Source organism: Emys orbicularis, chromosome 8 (genome assembly GCF_028017835.1).
Source record: "Emys orbicularis isolate rEmyOrb1 chromosome 8, rEmyOrb1.hap1, whole genome shotgun sequence".
Lineage (NCBI taxonomy): Eukaryota > Metazoa > Chordata > Testudines > Emydidae > Emys > Emys orbicularis.
The window spans coordinates 95,805,059-95,824,592 of NC_088690.1; the positions used below are offsets into that span (position 1 = coordinate 95,805,059).

Below are 19,534 nucleotides of genomic sequence, written 5' to 3' on the forward strand. Positions count from 1 at the left end.
AACATCAAAGAACAAAGACTTAATTGTTCTTCCCCACCCATGATGAGTAGATGCTTGAACTCTGGAGGAAGGGAATAAAAATCCCTGACAAGAAACTACCTCTATGCTGCTTTGACTTTGGGAGGGCAAGATTTCTAAGCACAAGCAAGGGATCCCCAGCTGCTTACCCTGGATTAACCCTAAAGCTTGCATATTACAGTAGCTTCTATCATCTTTTGAAACTGAAGACTAACTCATTTGAATGTTTATGTTTATCTGCTTTAACCTTGTAAATAACGCATTTCCTTTTCTTAGTTAATACATCTTTAGTTAAATTATAGGATTGGCTACAAGCATGGTCTATGGTGTAAAATCTAAAGTGCAATTGACCTGGGGTAAGTGATTGGTCCTTTGAGATTGGAAATAACCTGAATATTGTTGTGATTTTTGATGTAAGGGGCCATCAACCCCAAAGGCAAGTTTGCCTCAGTGGCAAGATAGACCGGAGCACCCAAGGAGACTGTCCGTGACTCCATGGTTATGCTGTTATAATACCTGAGGAATTTACACTTGATATTTGGTTAGAGAAATCGAAGTATAGAACTCATGCTTTTGAGTCGCTCCAGACAACTTGGCGACTATAGCTGATAAACAATCCAATTCCTGAGGAGGCCTCCCAGATAATCCATAGTACCTTATTTTAAATAAGGTAACACACAACTAAATCACTCAGCTGGAGAGCATGGCTTTTTCAGTCTGGGTGTTGTGAATAGGTGTTAAGGAATTATGACCACCCCGTCCTTCCTATATATTGCTAAAGGGGAGAAGGGACTCCAGCTAGTTCCTGGTAAAAATCAAGCACCCCTGTTCCTTTCCTAACCTGTACACATGGTCAACTCTGATGGGCATTTTGAGAGCCACAATCCAAACAGCCATTTCAGATGAGAGAGATGAGCCCCTCTGCATAATGAGAATAGTGCTTGCCTCCCTTATTACAAGGATTTGCTACAGTGTGTAAAATGCTTTGGAGATGTAGAGTTCTATATAAATGTAAAGTGATACTAATAAATGCAAAAGTTAATTGCAGGTTAGAAGTTTAAACAGAAGTCAGGAAATGAAAACATGATTAACTCACTCACATTGAAGACCTCACTTTTCATTGCCTGATCTGTATGCTTAAATTCATATTGCCACATTAAAGATTTTTACATTTAATTTCCTTTCAGAAAAAAGGACCTGCCTTTGCTTAATAATGTTAGCATTCAAACAGAAGGTCACACCTCCTTGATATGAAGAGGGATGGAGAGCAAATGCCCCTATTACTGTTATTTGTGTTCAGGTTTAGGTGCTATTAATCGCCTTTTGCTGGAGACAGGTTTTCTGCAAGGACTTGTCTACATAAAGTTTCGTATTTGAACAAGATTTTGATTAATTGATTTGTGGTTGCCATGTCAGCTAACATGATTCTTCACAGTGGTGTTCAAACACTGCAATGTTGACAAGCCCCAAAACTGATTTGGCATACTGGACTGACACATTGGTTTACTTTTGCAAAAGGAAGTGTGATTAAAAAGAACATTAAAAATTTTAACAATGCAGCAAAAATTGCTGAGAAACTTTTAAAGTCACAAGACGCACAATTTCCACATTTATCCCTGAAAAGGTTTTTTCCAAAAAAGTTTGTGTTGGTTATTTCAACAAAACATTTAATGCCAGATTTTTAAAAGTGCTTAATGTTGGCCTATCACTGCTTCAGCTGAAGTAAATGGGAGTTTTACCATTGATTTTCCTGGAAGTAAAATTAGGATAATGCTAAGCGCTTTTGAAAATTCACACTCTCAGCATTTCTTTTGTTCAAACTGTCCAAGAAAGCAGCTTGAGTACAGAAGCCTCTATGTCTTCAGGTCAGGGAACTGAGCTTTATTATGCTTTGCTATTGAGACTGTTCAAAAAAGTTTGTTTTTTATAGGGATTCATACCCCTTCCTCTGAAGCATGTAGTACTAGCCACTGTTGAAGACAGGACACTGACTAGATGAACTATTGGCCTGACCTGGTATGGCAAATATTTTGTACTTATATTCATTTATCATCTATTTTACCCCCAAATAAACATCCTCAAAGGACTAGCCACACATCAAGTATGGTGGGGTGTTACCGGAAACATTTTCTAGGTGCAGAGATAGGCGACTCCAGTAGGTTTTTATGATAAATATTCACTATCATTTACTCTCCAACATCCCTTCCACCAGTATTTCACCTTATATTAATTATTATTATTATTGTGTCCTATTAAAACTCCTGAAAAAGCCTGCAGGCACCTTATCTGTTGGGCCCTGATGGCTGTTTTCTTGGACTCTTAATACTTAGGGTGACCACACACCCCGTTTTGGCGAGGACAGTCACCTTTTTTAAGCCCTGTCCCTGCCGTCCTGACTTTCTTGGCAAAAGTGGGCATTTGTCCCATTTGCTCTTGCCAACTGATCAAGTTGGCAAGAGCAAATGGGACAAATGCCCACTTTTTTTTTTTTTTAAACACAAAAGTGGCATGTGGAGGAACATGCGGGGGGAGGGAGGTGGAGGGGGAGCAGTGATGCCAGCCCTGTGTGGGGGGAGGCAGGGCTCGGGTGGGGGGCAGGCAGGGCTTGAGCCAGCAACAACGCCACCTCAGCCTCGCAAAGGGAGTAGTGAGGGCTCCGGACGCCAGCCCCACACGGGGAGGTGGCTCAGGCGAGCGGCTCGGGCCAGCCCTGCGTGGGGGGGAGGGCTCAAGCTAGCCCCATGATGGGGGAGCAAGAGAGGGCTTGGGTTAGCCCCACGCCGTGTCCCATTTTCCCTTTGGGAAATATGGTCACCCTAAATACCTGAAGCTAGAAATCTTTCCTCTGGAAATCAAAGCTATTCAAACTTGCCTTTTCCCTTACAAAAAAGGGTTAGAGGTACTGGAGTGTGAATGTTTAGACTGGTATCCAGCTTAAAATGCCAATTTATTTCTTAAAAACAACTGGCATGGATAAAGGTCAGTACAAACCTATGGAGCAGGAATTTCTTTACTGAGGCTATATCTACACTATGGACCTCACAGCAGCTATGCCGCTGTAAAGTGTCCCATATAGCCACTGTATGGTGATGGGAGAGAGCTCTCCTGCATAATTAAACCACCCCAATGAGCAGCGGTAGCTATGTCAGCAGGAGAGCATCTCCCACTGACATAGCACTGTACACACCGGCGCTTTTGTCCGTCGGGGGGGGTGTTTTTTTTCCACACCCCTGAGCGACAGAAGTTTTACCAACAAAAGTGCTCATGTAGACAAAGCCTTAGTTACAACGAATAGTGGAGATGTTGGCTGCTACAGAGAGGCAATTTGTTTAACTTTGGCTCTGGAAATGACAAGCTTTAGGTGTAGAGTGCTTTATTCTGAATGACAAACTTATCACACTAACTTAAAAAAATCTGGTTCTTCGTGCCTAGCTGAGGGCTTTAGTCTTACAATGTTAAGACCCACGACATCCATTATGTGATTTTCAAAAGTACCTACATGTCTAACTCTCCACCTATCTACATCTTTAGGCACCTAAACACCTTTAAAATTCTGGCAGCAAATACAGAAGTACTCTTCTGACAAGCTTTAGCAACTTGTGATGCCACAGATGTATGAAAGTGGGTTTAAGAGCAGACAGTCACAGTCAGAGTTTGCGGTGTAAGTGTAAGATCTCTGTATTCTTGTGCCCTCTACAGGATAAACTTCCTACAGCCTCCATTTCTCACCAATTCTTATTTCAACCCACAAGGTTTTCAACGTACAAAACTGAATTAAATGGAAACATGAGAAATAAAGCATTACTACAAGTTACAGATGCCAATGTAATTGTAACCAAAAAATGCATCAAAACCCAACAAGTTTCAGAAGATCAGGTATAACCACACACTTGTCAGGAGGTTTGAGCACTTTACCTTAAGCCTTATAGTGTCCAGTAGGGTTATGAATTTAAGCTCCCACACTCATCTTTTAAAGGTGTTGTGGAGGTTTCCGTTGAGGTCTTCATAAAGACACTGGATTTATGGCTTATTACTCCAATCTGTAACCCACTAACCCTCCTTTTTTGTCCTATGACTGCAGAGGTGTTAACAGGCCACTTCACCGGTCTCTTAAGCAGTCATGTAGACAAGCCCCAAGTCGATGCAACTTATGTCGCTCAGGGGTGTGAAAAAGCCACCCCCCTGAGCGATGTAAGTTACATCGACTTCAAGCAGTGTCTACACTGTGCTATGTCGGTGGGAAACTCTCTTCCGTCAGCATAGCTTCTGCCTCTCATTGAGCTGGAGTAATTATGCTGACAGGAGAACACTCTCCATAAGCATCAGTTCATCTGTGCTGATGTTGCCTGGTAGCGTAGACAAGCCCTTAGAATGTGTGTTAACTACCTAAGCTAAACAAACTGTTCCACCTTGTATTTAGCTGTGATACTCTACCTTTCCCAGATCCATATAGCTCGAAAGCTTGTCTCTCTCAACAACAGAAGTTGGTCCAGTAAAAGATATTGCTTCACCCATCTTAAACTTTATAGTTAATAGTAACTATTTAAATTGTGGTAGCACCTAAAACTCGCTAAACACTTTCCAAATAAGCATACTACAATTATTTGAATAGTTAGCGCAATTCATTTTCTATACAGATATTCTCTTCAAATACAGATTTTTAAAGCTGTGAATGGGCAAAAAAGGTGATGTAGGAGAAGACAGACAAGAGAACCAAGAGGTATTGTGAGAAAGCACTGACCTAGCAATCAGAGACGACCCAGGCCTGCTGATAGTGGGGGAGGAGGGGCAGAGTGAGGGCAGTTGGCTTCAGCAGTGTAGACAAGCAGCAAATTTAGGGGGCATGTGACCCCGCATGTGCCCCTCCCCAATGCGTCGCCTCTGCTAGCAACACTTCTACAAAAGGCTCCTTCAGCAGATGTTGGTCTCAGTGAAATACCTTTTATCACTTGTTTTCTAGTTCAACCCTACGCTTTATTACGCTTATTTGAAAAAACAAAACTTGTCACCCACCAACTTATTTTTTATCTTCAGTATTTAATCGTTTTAATCTTTGATAAAATAGCTACAGATCAATGGTCACTATCAAAATACCAGGCTGTACTACACGCAAGACCACTATAGACGTCTAACAGTTACTTACCACAGTCCTACCTATATCAAGTAGCCTAACTCCAAAACCTGGACTGGTTGGTTAATCTTCAGTGGACTGCAGAAATGTGTGTCAATGGCAGATCCTGTAGAAAAATAAATAAATCTACAATTAATCTGTTTGCATTTTGCCCCAAGTGAATTGTTCCACAGCTATAGCTTTACTGTGCAAAAAGTAGTATAGCAATATGTATGTAGGCTTTAGTGAGTTAAATATAACTGACATGCACTGTTCAATTGGCTTCCACTCCCCACCCGTTATGAAAATCTTACAACTGACAACAAGACCGTCAGTTAGTTGCCACTTTTATGTCAATTTTAAGGACAGGCTGAAATCCTCCTCCCTTATTCGATATACCAGGATGTGTTTGTAATTACAAAGGAATTGTCATACCAGATCAGACCCATCATGCATTAAGTGTAACATCGTGGCTCAGACAGGGGCCAACGCTAGATGCTTCAGAGGAAGATGCAAAAAACCCCCTCCTAATAGCTAGTAGTTCAAGATTGGTTCAAATTCTGAAGCATGAAGGTTAACATCTCTTACAAAATTTGATCGCATTATCCATTAAAACTTCGGATATTCTTGTCCATTAATATCTAATCCCTTTTCGAATCTTGCTACCTTTTTTGGTCAATGGCATCCTGTGGCAATGAGTTCCACAGTCTAATTATACATTGTGTGAAGAGTATTTCCTTTTATAGGTTTTGAATTTACCACATTTTAATTTCACTTAAAGTCTTTGTTTCTATGAAATAAAGCAGAAGCTCCTGATCTACCGTCTAATACCATTCTTTTTATATACTTCTCTCACGCCTCCTTTTATCTAGTCTTTTCCAAGGTAAATCCCAATCCTTTCAATCTCCTCATACAAGAGTTTTTTGAAGCAGCTAATCGTTTTCATCTCCCTTCTCTGACCACCCCCTAATTCTAAAATAGCCTTTTTGAGATTGATTCCAAGACCAGAAGGGACCACTGTCATCATATAGGCTGACCTCTTATACAATACAGGCCACAGAATTTCCACAAAACAATTCCTAGAACAGATCTTTTAGAAAAGCATTCAATCATGATTTAAAAATGGTCAGTGATGGACAACCCACCATGACACTTGGTAAATTGTTCCAATGGTTAATTGCTTACACTGTTAATGTACGTCTTATTTCCAATCTGAATTTGTCTAGCTTAAACTTCCAGCCATTTGATTGTGTTGTACCTTTCTCTGACAATTTGAAGAGCCCATTATCAAGTATTTGTTACTCACGTAGATACTTACAGACTGCAATTAAATCACCCCTTATCCTTCTCTTTGTTAAGCAAAACAGATTGACCTCCTTGAGTCTATCACAATAAGCATGTTTTTTAATCCGCCAATTATTGTTGTGGCTCTTCTCTGAACCCGCTCTAATTTTTCAACATCCTTCTTGAATTGTGGCACCAGAACTGGACACAGTATTCCAGCAGTGGTCATGTCAGTGCCAAATACAGGAGGTAAAATAACCTCCCTACTCCTACTTGAGATTCCCAATTATGCATCTAAGGTCACATTTGGCTCTTTTGGCCACAGCTTTGCACTGGGAGCTCACGTTCTACTGGATTATCTCAGATGACCCCTCAAAGCTTCTTCAGAGTCATTGCTTCCAAGGATAGCGTCCCGCCTCCTATAAATATGGCCTAAATTCTTTGTTCCTAGATGAATGACCTTACCTTTGGCTGTGTTAAAAAGCATATTGCGTGCTTGCACACAGATACCCAAGTCAGCCAGATTACTCTGTATTAGTGCCCTGCCCACTTCATTATTTGCCACTCCTCAATATTGTGAACTTCAGTGATGATTTTATGTTTTCTTCCAGGTCACTGATAATGATAAACATGGGGCCAAGAACAAATCCCTGCAGGACGTGACATGAAACACACCTGCTTTATGAGGATTCCTCATTTAGAATTCTATTTTGAGACCTAGCAGTTAGCCTGCTGTTGATCCATTGAATGTGTACCATGTTCATTTTATATCCTTCTAGTTTTTTTAATCAAAACATCGTGCAGTACCAAATCAAATGCCTTAAAGAAGTTGTAATACATTACATCAGCCATTACCATTAGCAACCAAACTTGTCATAAAAAAAGGTGGGGCGACCAGCCCTACACATGCTCTAGACAAGGCCACACCACTGAGTTATAGGATGGCATAATATTCTCCCTGTTCTCCACCCCATTCTTTATCTATCCTAATATCTTGTTGGATAGACAAATACAAGCCTACCCAACTGGGTGAATCAACAATACATTTATAAAAATATTTTTTTTTTAAAGGGTGAAGAATAAGACTTAAGAACATAATTTTAGTTTAAGGAACTTCACACATTATCACATCACGTGCTTGGGTCAACAATGGGGCAAGGGTCGCTTGCTGGAGGATTCTCTGCGACTTAAAGTCTTTAAATCATGATTTGGGGACTTCAGCAGCTGAGTCAAGGGAGAGAATTATTCCAGGAGTGGGTGGGTCAGATTTTGTGGCCTGCATCATGCAGGAGGTCAGACTGGATGATCATAGTGGTCCCTTCTGACCTTAGAGTCTATGAGTCTATGTTTAAATGGGTAACGGTTATCAAAAATCTGACAAGTATTTCCTAGTACACATTTTATTTAATTAATTACACAAGCTACAATCTGATCTTGTATATTTAAAAAGTAAAAAAAAAGAACAAATCAGTTATTAGCAAGTTCTAGTCCCACCTCTGAGGAAATTCTATGCATAGAAATGCCAATCAACTCCACAGGAGTCCTGCATATAGGACAGGCATGTTGGTTTCCTAATTAGCAATGGTTGAAGTATAATGTAAAAATCTTTGAGTTAAATGCATTTACCTTCAATTTGTTCTGTTAATAGATTCCTTAATAAGTCTTGTTTTGACCATAAATGGTTTTAAAGAATACTTTCTTCTCTACCATAAGTGTAACTGCCACATACCAGTAAAAGGGCATTTATAAAATTCAGGTGCAAGACAGCTATATTCCCATACAAAAGATCTGCAAAAACATGAGAGAAAAAATAAGAGTCCTGAAATACACACAGGATGATTTCTATTACCTTTTCTTGCTTAGAAAACATGTTCAATTAGTGGTTTTTGGGGCAACTATTTATTCTCTATTCCAAATCTCACACCCTAAACATCCCCATTTCAAGGCCTCTTTCCTTCAAAAGCCCTTATCTCATAACGCAGATATTGCTCCAAGACTTTATATTTTAGGCAAAGGAAACAAGCTCCAAAAATGAAAACCTTTTTTTATTTGCATTATGGTACTGCCTAAGGCCCCAATTGGGGTTGGGACCCATTGTGGAGAACACTGTAAAAATACAGAAAAGCCAATTCCTGCCTTGAAGTACTTACAATCTAATGACAGACAGATGAAGGGTCGGGTAATAGGGATACAACACACCAGTGAATGAGCATGGTGAAGAAATGACACTACTGTTACATGTAGCATAGCCTTTTTTTAAAAAATTGAGACTAGAAGTAAAAAAGGGGAAGAGAAAAAGTCACAGCTTGTCACCTGCCTGGCCATGATCAGTAAGCAAGGTTTTGTAGGCATCGTGACAGAGCAAATTCTAAGGAGTAATTTGAAGAAGGATAAGTATGAGATTGGATGATTCCCCCCCCGCCCATGCATAAGGGACAACATGGAAGAAAATGCAGAGGCATTTAAGGAACTGATTGGTGGACATTAAAGGCTAGAAACAGTGGCAGCGGTAGAAGTTCTGATTAACAGATTGGATCAATGGGGGGGGGGGGGGAAGCGCTATGTTGTGACAAACTTTAATTTTATTTATACTCTGATACCATCCCGCCTTAGAGATCATCAGGTGATATGCATTTGCTCTAAGGGGCTGTAGGGTGTGTAACTCACTCCTAGTCTAAAATAATTCTCCACTCATTGCTACTTTTAAATTGAACTTTAGAAAGGAAAGAGAAGCTCTAAAGATTTAGTATAAATATGGGACCAACACTGGTTCTCACTTTGCATTAGATCGCTCTTAACTTGGTTTTACAATTGGCACATTGCAGTTTTATTGTTTCAAATTGTTTCAAAAGGTCGATGGACTGGAATTCATTTTGTTCAGTGCACTGGCAAAGGTGCATTAAAATAATTAGTTTACCCTTTAAATAAAAAGATATGAAATGCTTTGCCGTTTTCTGCAAAACACAAATATACTCACAGTTTGCTGACCACATTACTTCATACTGGCTCTTACAGAACTGTAATGCTCTCCACAGAGAAACTGTATCTTCTCTCCAGCTGCTTCAGCAATATTCGTTAACTATAAGGCAAGCAAAAGCCTGCACATACAGGGACACACACGCGCACACACACATTTTTCAGAAGAAAAGTGATATAGCTCTTTTTGTGATGGTTGTAATTTTTTTGAATGGTTCTTCAGTTTTCCAATTTTTTTAAGTTAGAGTTATTTGTAGCTTTTTCTTTTTTCTTTTTTTAAATTTTGAACCATTCCATATTATATCTTTATTGCAAAAAGTCAACATGCATCTTAGAAATTCAGATTGTAATCAATAAAACAAACATTACATATATGAATTTAAATGTATAAACAGTTAGAAATTCAACAATATCTCCTATTATACTATTACACAAGTTCACAATTTTGTAAAAACTATAGTACAAGTTTACTATACATCGAGAGGAACTTATATTCCTTTTCACATGATTTTGTTAAAAACTGCTGAAACATTTTCATCATAAATGGGCAAGTGTTTTCAAATGAATCTTTTCAGCTCATGGGCTTTGTTATGCTTAAGAACTTAATTTGATGATAAAGAAATGAAGAATAATTCTTCATACCAAGGTTTAATGTTTAGCATATACAGTTGTATTGTCTGTAAACTAGGCTTTAGTTTGGTAACATTTTATTTTAAATTTCCTATACATATGTTGCTTGGTATTCATATATAGATAAAGTACTGATTAGGAATTAAGTCAACTGTACTTTCTGAAGGTGTACATTATAATTTCATAATAAAAATAAAATGTTACCATAAAAAAAATAAAATGGGCATTCTCAGTTACCTACTTAAAAATAAACAATTTAGTATTACCTACTAAGCCCTAAAATACAACACAGGGAAATCCTCTAGCTTTGGCAAAATGAAGGTCACTTTCAAACAGCTTTCCCACTCCTTAAATACCAGAATTAAGTCAATTACTGTTATATTATTGGGAATATAAGTGATAGGCAGCATAATAGCATGTTTTAAATACACAAGCTAAGTTCAGAGGCACAACTCACTTTTGTGCTTCAATGCTTAGAAATCATGTTTGGGATGTCACTTGAGGATTTATGTAAGGCTACCAATGTGTATACCAAAAGAAAATGTTATATAAATCTCTCCAAAGCCCATTAAATAAGTCTTCCTCCCTTGCCTCTCGCCTATCTCACCCAACTAAAAAAGCCAATACATATGAGCAAGGGCAAAAGTGTCTCTCAACAAAGTGTGCCGATAAGGTGTGTCCTTTTAGACCTAAAACCATATGAAAAGGAAACCCCATTCTGTTTAACTGTGTCAAAGGCTACTGAAATTTCTCTTACAGCTTCATTCGTTCACTGTAATCTTCAGTTTCCAAATACAAAAATACAACAATTCTTATTGAAATCTATACGCTGGTAGTTTTAGTACACAAAAAGCAAAATATTTACAAAATTATACAGTTTAAGAAAAAACTCTGTACAAAAAAAATATATAAATCCTTTGTTCCCTCTATCTTTTTTAAACCGTCAGGACTCAAACATCTGCTGTAATGGATCTTTCAAAATATACACTGAGCCACAGACATTAAGAAAATATTAGAGATGGTGGGAGAAGAGCAAGGATTATTCTTCTAGGTTCAAAGTATTAATGTTTTTTCATCATTCCTTCATAAATTTAAACTCAGCATTAGTAGGAATGCAGTATTTAACTAGAAAATGGAAGTCTTAATATGAAGGGGGAAAATATTGAAGGACATATTCCCTCCAACTGACACCGAAACTTAAAGCAATAAAGTTTTGGCTTCTTTTACATATTACCACAGCAAAAGGATATTCAAATGGAGAGGAAGAGTACAAGGGGCAACTTGAAAGAACATGACTTCAAGTAACTAGCTATGTTCAGCCTAAATTAAAATTTCTGGTACATGTTGTATTTATTTTGAATCAGGAACCAGTTGCCAAATACTCTGGTGTGCTAAATATCTGAAAGCAATATATGATTTCTAAAGCCAAGAATGTATGCATTTGGTACATGTATATAACAAGCTGTTTAGAATCCCAGCAGTTGGTAAGAGTGTTTGCTCTGCTCCTTCAAACTGACATTCAGAATGCAAAGACATTATTTTACATGGCTACTTACATAACAGATAACTCCAACTGTACAAAGCGTACAGTACAGATGCCTACAGAGTGAAGGAAAGCCTACTGGATAATGTATTTATGCTCACGAACAGCAAGACCCACATAACAGAGTTATGAAGATCTATGGCTCTTGAGGGTCTAAACTTCTTAGCCCCATTTCTACCAAAATCACCATCATTTCTTTTTTGGTGTTTTTTTGTTTTAAAGTGGTATAAAGACAAAGGCAATTGAAAATTTCATAGTGTCTGTCTTACCTGCTTTTAAACTAAACTGCACTTTAAGATATAAATACAAATAGTTTTCCTAAAGTGAGTTTTAAACACTAGTCTTAAGAATCATATCACTTAAAGTGCTGGTTTAGTATAATAGGATATCGACCTTCCATGGGCCAAAAAACAATAAAACTTGCTCTGAACACTGTATGGGTTTGGCCCGAATATTAATAAAAGTGACAGACTTGGTCACATTGCGGAGGTGGGAGAAGAGGGTTCTCATGGTTGATTGTTTTAGAACTCTACAGTTTAACAGGATTGACATTTACCAATACTGACAATGCAATAAATCAACAGCCTGGATTAAGCTTGAATCTTGTATCCAAACTGTAAGAAGGAATTGACACTGACAGTGAAAGAATGGAAACAATATGCTAATGACACAGATATCAGTGTCACTGCTAATGTTTCAAAGTGAAACAGGATTTAAAGCAATTTACAGTGAACTAGTACCAGGCGGTATCATACTAATACCCTGTTAAAGTATGCAAGAGGAAACAGAAGACAAAACACTAGAATGCAGAAAAGTTGGGGTCTTCTACACTGAAGTTGTGTGTGGCTCTCAAGACAGGTCTTGAAGCAAAAAATGAATTCAGACACAAATATTTCCTACAATAGCTGACTTCACATGTAATAAAATGCTACCCTTTTTGAGTTAGCAAACATGAAGCAATTGACATTTAATGAAAATGTGTCTGCAGCTCTCTCCTGCAACCCTATAATATTACTAAATAAAACCTGTAACATTTTTTCATTTATATCTAATAAATCAAAGCATTAAAAAACAAGATAATACAGGTGGTGTGAAAAAAGGGCTTGACAATATTGATAAGTTTCTTCTTTATAGGAGGACTACCACCACTGATGATCTTTATAACTCTGTAAAAAGTCATTGGGCCTTTGGCTGACCTAGTATCACAGCTAAGTATCTGACATGTTCATATCACAAACTTGTTCTCACTTGAAATCTACTGTGTGTTTTGAAAAGTAAAATAAAATAAAAATTTTTGGCTCATCAACTTTCTTAAATAAATTTTTAAAAGTTGTAGTTCAAACTATATTCCTAAAACTATACAATTCCAAATCAAGTTTCATCTTCTCCAAGAACGGGATTCATCTTCATCTTCATCATCATCGTCATCATCTTCGTGCAAAAATAAATCTGAGGTTTCAGTCTCCTGGATGAAGACAAAATTGTAGTCTGGTTTTAGAGATGACACGACAATGCACTTCTATATGTAAGAGGCAACATACTATATAAAGCAGCAGCAGCATCTTGATATTATTTTAGGGTTGGGTTTACACAATGGCTTCTAGATACTATTTGAAAGGATTCCTCATATAATATGCATACACAATGTGTTGGCTCTAAAAGAAGGAGCTGTGTCCCCTCCTCAATGGCATCAGCATGTTGCAAAAATAGTAGGATCTTTTTCATTTAAGTGAAATAAAATTCTTTACTAAGGGGAGAATAATTTGCAACATTCCTATTAAGTTCTGGTTAACAATATATCCATATCCCTCCACGTCAAGGGACAGAAACAATTATCCAACTTAAACATTGCTTGGTTCAGGATGGCATGTGATTTGAGGAAGCAATACATAGTTTAAACTTAAAGATTATGTACTTTGAACATTTTTGTTGCTCTAAAGGGGTTTTGCACCATCTGGCCAGGATTAATAATACAAAATGTATCATCTAGTACCAATAATTAAGACTAGTAACTTCACCTTCTTACTACATTGATTCTAGTAAATATGGGATTGTTAATGTTGAATTAGAGTCGCTTGCAAATATCTAGTAGTTTACAAGTGAAAGGGATAATCTTACTTGAGATGTGAATAATTATTTCTACCAAAATTTATAAAGAATACTATTTTGCCCCCATCATAAGGGAGGAAAAAGGGTAGGAAGGAAACAGCCACCAGTTGACAAATCAAATACTGTACTATGCTGCTTCTGAGCAGTCTTTATTAACTGTAGTTGGTTCTCAGAAATGAGTACTTTCCTTTGCAGACCAGGCTAAGGCCAGTTTGTTTATCCACCAATCATTTATAAGTGCCCAAATCAGGGGGGGGAAAATAAAAATAAAAATCAGGTACTAGAAATGAAAGAATTTACCCCATATCAGAACTGCTGATGTGCACCTTTAACAATCAGCACACTGAGAACTCAAATGTTTGGTCCTGATAGTTTATACAAGTATGCATATTTTACTCAAAAATACATATTGCTCTCTTAAGGATGCACGTGCAGGTACAATATCCAAGTAAGGTTTCAACATTTCTATCTTGTAAGAATTACTGTGAACTTTGACACAATATCTTCAGACAATTTCCACAGCAAATAGAGAGAAAACATTCTACACAACCAAAAATCCCTACACTATTAGGAATCCTGTGAAAATGGATAAGCCACTATTCCAATGCACTACAGTACCTCTTCCTTGGACTCCTCTTCCTCAATTTCTGTGGACACAGACGGTACCTTAGGTTTGTGCCATGATATCTGTAGTCTTCGGTCTTTGAATCTTGATCCTTGGTTAGCAGCCTGGGTTTTATTTTAGATGTGTTTTTAAAGGGAATTAAAAACATATGGTTCATAAGAGTAAAGAAACAAGGTAACCAATAGTGAGCTAGATACTTTAATCAGAAGAGGTTATCCCCTTAAGAAGTGTCAGTGTACACCTCCCAAATCTATGCTACACAACTACCACCTCCCACTCCCATAAGGATATTTCTGAGCAGCAACTTCGACACAGCTCCTAATTGGCGGGGTCACTGTATGTACATTGGCATTCTGGGAACAGCGACAGGGCTCAAAGATAGCTTGGCTGGAAGACTCCAGCGTTGAAGCTCTGTCAATACGGAGTTCACCAACCATTTAACTAATGGCAACAAATATCCACGCTGTCCATTCCAGACTGGTATGGAACAAAGCACCCCGAAGAAAGTTCAACTAGTACATTGTACCAAAGAGTAGGATTCTTACCCTCAAATTACAGGAAGAGTTCCCTTACTGAACTTACATTTTCAGCTTCTGAGCGGGACTTAAAAGTCAGAACGACACTTAAAGGAGAATCCTCTTCTTGGAGGTCTTCAATATCTCCAAATTTCTGTGAAACAGATGTACAATAAGAAAAAATCATCATTAAACAGGTGTGCTAGTCAGACAAACCATCATATTGTAACACGGGCCTATTCAAAGCTGAAATTTAAATATGGCTTTTTTGGTGGAAGGAAGAGATAGCCTGAGGCTAGAAAGGTGTCACAGCTTGTACCATCTAGCAGCACTGTATAGCCTCGAGCCTGTCTCCCAAGAAAGATTTAAATTACTTGCAATTAAAATTCACTGCTCAACTAGGAACACACATCCGCCCCCTACAAAAAGGGGCCTTCACTTACCAGCGTGTTAAGAATTCTTTTTTCCCCTTAATCCGCTCCTTCACACACACACACACACCTCTCCCCCATCACATAACTTCTCTAGTCCCATGAAGTAGTTCCTTTGGAGCTCATTAATTTGCAAAAGGGAAATTGTTCAGCAAGAGAACCATAGCACTCTGCCAGAAAACAGAAGCTTGATCAATCCACTATCACTAGATCAATCAGATGTTTACATTTTACAACTAACCAACTCCCTTTAATCTGAGTATTAGAGTGGCAATAACACTGGATCACAATACTAGAGAACTAGATTGTACACTAAAGCCAATCTTGCTGAAATGAGAGCAACTTTCAAACTTTCATACTGTATTTGTCTTCAATACAAAAAGGATTTGTTGTCAGTGAAAGCATTTCTTGAATCGTAGTCTGAGTAGGAGAATGAAAATTATTCTTGTCTTCTACCTTAAATTTTATGTAGAAAACTACTAAGCTTCTTGGAAACACTTTATTAACTCAGGTAATAGAAACCATGGTATGCCAAATCTCTTACTGCAGGTCTAACAGTTGATGCTGCTGAACTAGCAGAGAACATTTTCATAAGAATGTAAGTCACTTAGAAAACGGGGAGAATTCCCAGAGGACGGGCACTATAGTGCAGTACTTCACGTTCAGCTAAAAAAATACTACAGCTGGTTGAAAAAAAAATTCCAAAACAAAACATTTTTTCATCAGAATTTACCAGTCCATTGAAATCTAAAGTGTTTTGCAGATATAGTTCTATTTCTAGGCTCTCTCTTTCCCCCCCACCCACACCCCCTGCCACCCCAGCCCTGGGCTCTCTTCCCCCCTCCACCCCACCCGCACCCCCTGCCACCCCAGCCCTGGGCTCCCCCCCCCCCCCACCAGTGCTGACTCCGCCCGCTCCCCCCTCGCCTCCAGCCGGTCCGGCGCTGGCAGGGTCGGAGTAAGCAGCGGGGCTCCTGGGCTGCACCTCAGCCCAGGGTCCCTCCAGCCAGGGCTCCCGCCTCCAGGACCGGCCGGGACCCGGGAGGGCAGAGCCGGGGGAACCACCCAGCAGGGGGCTGAGGAGCCGGGGCAAGGTAGCCCCAGAGGGAGCGCAGCCCTGGAGAGCTGGATGCGGGCCCCGCACGGCAGCGCCCCGCCCTCTATGGCCCTGCTGCTGCTTCTGGCCGCCCTGCCGCAGTCCCTGGGCAGCTCGGGCCGGTTGCGGCGCTGGGGGGCAGCGGCGCTGCGGCACCTGCAGGCAGCTCCATGTGCCCTGTGGGGTGGCCCCCAGCCCGAGTGTCCCCCGCTCAGAGCCTGCCCGGCCCAGCCACAAGGTGTGGGCGCTGCTCCCCCGCGGCGTGAACTGCAGCGGCGCCAGGGCGCAACGCGCTGCTGCTGCTGCCAGGGCCAGCTCTAGGCTTTTGCCGCCATAAGCAAAAAAATTGCCAGAATGCCGCCCTTGAAAATGTGCTACCCCAAGCACGTGCTTGGTTTGCTGGTGCCTAGAGCTGGCCCTGCCCTTATTTTAGGAGCCCAAGAGAACCCGCCCTGGTCACATGGCAGGCAGGCAAGTTGGCAGGAGGACTGCCTCAGAGTCCTGAACCCTAGGTCTACCAGGGTTTGCAGCTCTGGGTTAACCCACCATATGGGGCACAGCCAGGATTCCATTCCCTTCTACAGAGAACTTTGAAATGTTTGGTTTTAGTTCCAATTTGGAATAAAATCAATTTCTGAAATATGAAAATTCTCTGTGAAATGAACTACCTTTCTCTACTCAACTCTAATAAATGGTTCTTAATATTGCCCAGTTTTTCCATATCACCACTTTCTCTTTGCAAAAGTTTAGGTATTCTTTGCATTAACTTGGTCAAGGTTCAATGTCATGTTTCACAAACACGGCATGCGTTTCAATTGCTCAAAAAGTTAATCGGCTTCTCAATTAAGAAGTGCCAGGATGCAGAAGACATTTAGGAAAATTTAACATGATAAACTGATATTAATTTAGTTGTGTCCCATACTGGCATTGGATGCAACAGTTCACAACCCAACAAAGGGACCTGAAAGCTGCAATATGAACTTCCTACAAAGTTAAATTTGTGAAATTGCTGCTTTGCTTGGAAAAAAGACACACAGTTACCTTTTCCATAACTGGTGTTCTACGAGATGTGTTGCTTATGTCCATTCCATATTAGGTGTGTGTACTCACCACATGCACCAGTACCGCAAGTTTTTCCCTCAGCAGTATCTGTAGGGGACCGGCTCTGGCACCCTCTAGAGTGGCGCCCGTATGGCATGGTACAAGGGGCGCCGCCCACCCTCAGTTCCTTCTTGCCCGAAACTCCGACAGTGGGGAAGGAGGCGGGTCATGGAATGGACATGAGCAACACATCTTGAAGAACACCATTTACGGAAAAGGTAACCGTCTTCTTCTTCGAGTGCTTGTTCAAGCCCATTCCATATTAGGTGACTCCCAAGCAATACCATCAGAGGCAGGTAGGAGTTCACGGACGCGTAGATAGCAACACAGCTCTGCCGAACCCAGCGTTGTCTTTGGCCTGCTGAGTGATGGCATAATGTGCTGTGAGCATGTGAACAGAGGACCACGACATGGCGCTACAGATGTCCTGGATAGGGATGTGAGCCGGGAAGGCCACAGAGGACGCCTGAGCTCTAGTCGAGTGGGCTCTGACAATTGGTGGTGGTGGGACCCCTGCCAGGTCGTAACAGGTCCTTATGCAAGAGGTGATTCAGTTGGAAATCCTCTGTGAGGATACCAGAAGGCCCTTCATCCTATCCACTGTAGCGCTGAAGAGCTGAGTTGATTTATGGAAAAGCTTGGTGCGTTCTAGGTAAAAAGCCAAGGCCCTTCGGATGTCCAGCACATGAAGACACCTCTCTTGTTTGGTCTTGTGCGGTTTGGGACAGAACATCGGGAGGAAGATGTCCTGGTTCATATGGAAGGGAGACACCACCTTCAGCAGGAAGGCTGGGTGGGGTCGCAGCTTAACCTTGTCTTTGTAGAAGACCGTGTACGGACGTTCTGAGGTCAAGGCTTTAATCTCAGAGACTCATCTCGCTGATGTCACTGCCACCAGGAAAGCGACCTTCCATGACAGGGAAAGGGATCAGGAGCCCAGCGGCTCAAAGGGCGGGCCTCTGAGCCTAGAGAGGGCCAAGTTAAGATCCCACTGCAGAACAGGGGTCCGTACCTGCAGGAAGAATCTGACCGTCATGTCATGAGAAAACACCGTCTGGCCCTGGATCGGCAGGTGAAAAGCGAAAATGGCCGCAAGATGCACTCTTGTTTGGTCTTGTGCGGTTTGGGACAGAACATCGGGAGGAAGATGTCCTGGTTCATATGGAAGGGAGACACCACCTTCAGCAGGAAGGCTGGGTGGGGTCGCAGCTTAACCTTGTCTTTGTAGAAGACCGTGTACGGACGTTCTGAGGTCAAGGCTTTAATCTCAGAGACTCATCTCGCTGATGTCACTGCCACCAGGAAAGCGACCTTCCATGACAGGGAAAGGGATCAGGAGCCCAGCGGCTCAAAGGGCGGGCCTCTGAGCCTAGAGAGGGCCAAGTTAAGATCCCACTGCAGAACAGGGGTCCGTACCTGCAGGAAGAATCTGACCGTCATGTCATGAGAAAACACCGTCTGGCCCTGGATCGGCAGGTGAAAAGCGAAAATGGCCGCAAGATGCACTCTAATGGAAAAGTGTGCTAGGCCCTGGTTCCTCAAACAAAGCTGGTAGTCTAAGACAGGCTGTATGGAAGAACGTGAGGGAGATATACCTCGCTCGGATGCCCAGCGGGAAAACCGTGTCTGCTTGGCCAGGTAAGTCAGTCTGGTTGAGGGCTTCCTACTCCCCAGGAGAACCTGTTGGACCTCCTCCAAACAGGTCCACTCCTCCTGGTTCAGCCATGCAGCATCCACGCGGAGAGGTGGCGGGATGTAAGGTTTGGGTGTAAGAGCCAACCGTGGTCCGGTTGACTGGGCAGGGGCCAGGGAGGGACCGCTGTCAGGTTCACGAGCGTGTCGAACCAGTGCTGGCAAAGTCACGCCGGGGCGATCATGATAACCTTTGCCTTGTCTCTCTTGATCTTTGCCAGGACCCTGCTGATGAGAGGAATTGGAGGGAACACATACATTAGGCTCCCCGATCATGACTGGAGAAAGACATTGGAGATGGAGTCCTTGCCTAGACCGTGCCAAGAACAAAACTGATGACATTTTCTATTTTGCCTGGTGGCGAACAGGTCCACTTGGGGAGTTCCCCACCGCTGGAAGATCAT

General features: G+C 41.1%; 1 protein-coding gene across 1 annotated transcript in view; it reads right to left on the minus strand.

Moving 5' to 3' along the window:
- Positions 1-12,939: 12,939 nt before the first annotated feature.
- The window catches only part of RBM27 (RNA binding motif protein 27), a 40,156-nt gene continuing 33,561 nt past the window's right edge, over positions 12,940-19,534 (minus strand). Inside the window, exons 19-20 of the mRNA XM_065409051.1 lie at positions 14,289-14,399; positions 12,940-13,026 (exon numbers count right to left, since the gene is read on the minus strand). Coding sequence (XP_065265123.1) covers positions 12,940-13,026; positions 14,289-14,399 — 198 coding nt within the window. The remainder of the gene's footprint in view (positions 13,027-14,288; positions 14,400-19,534) is intronic.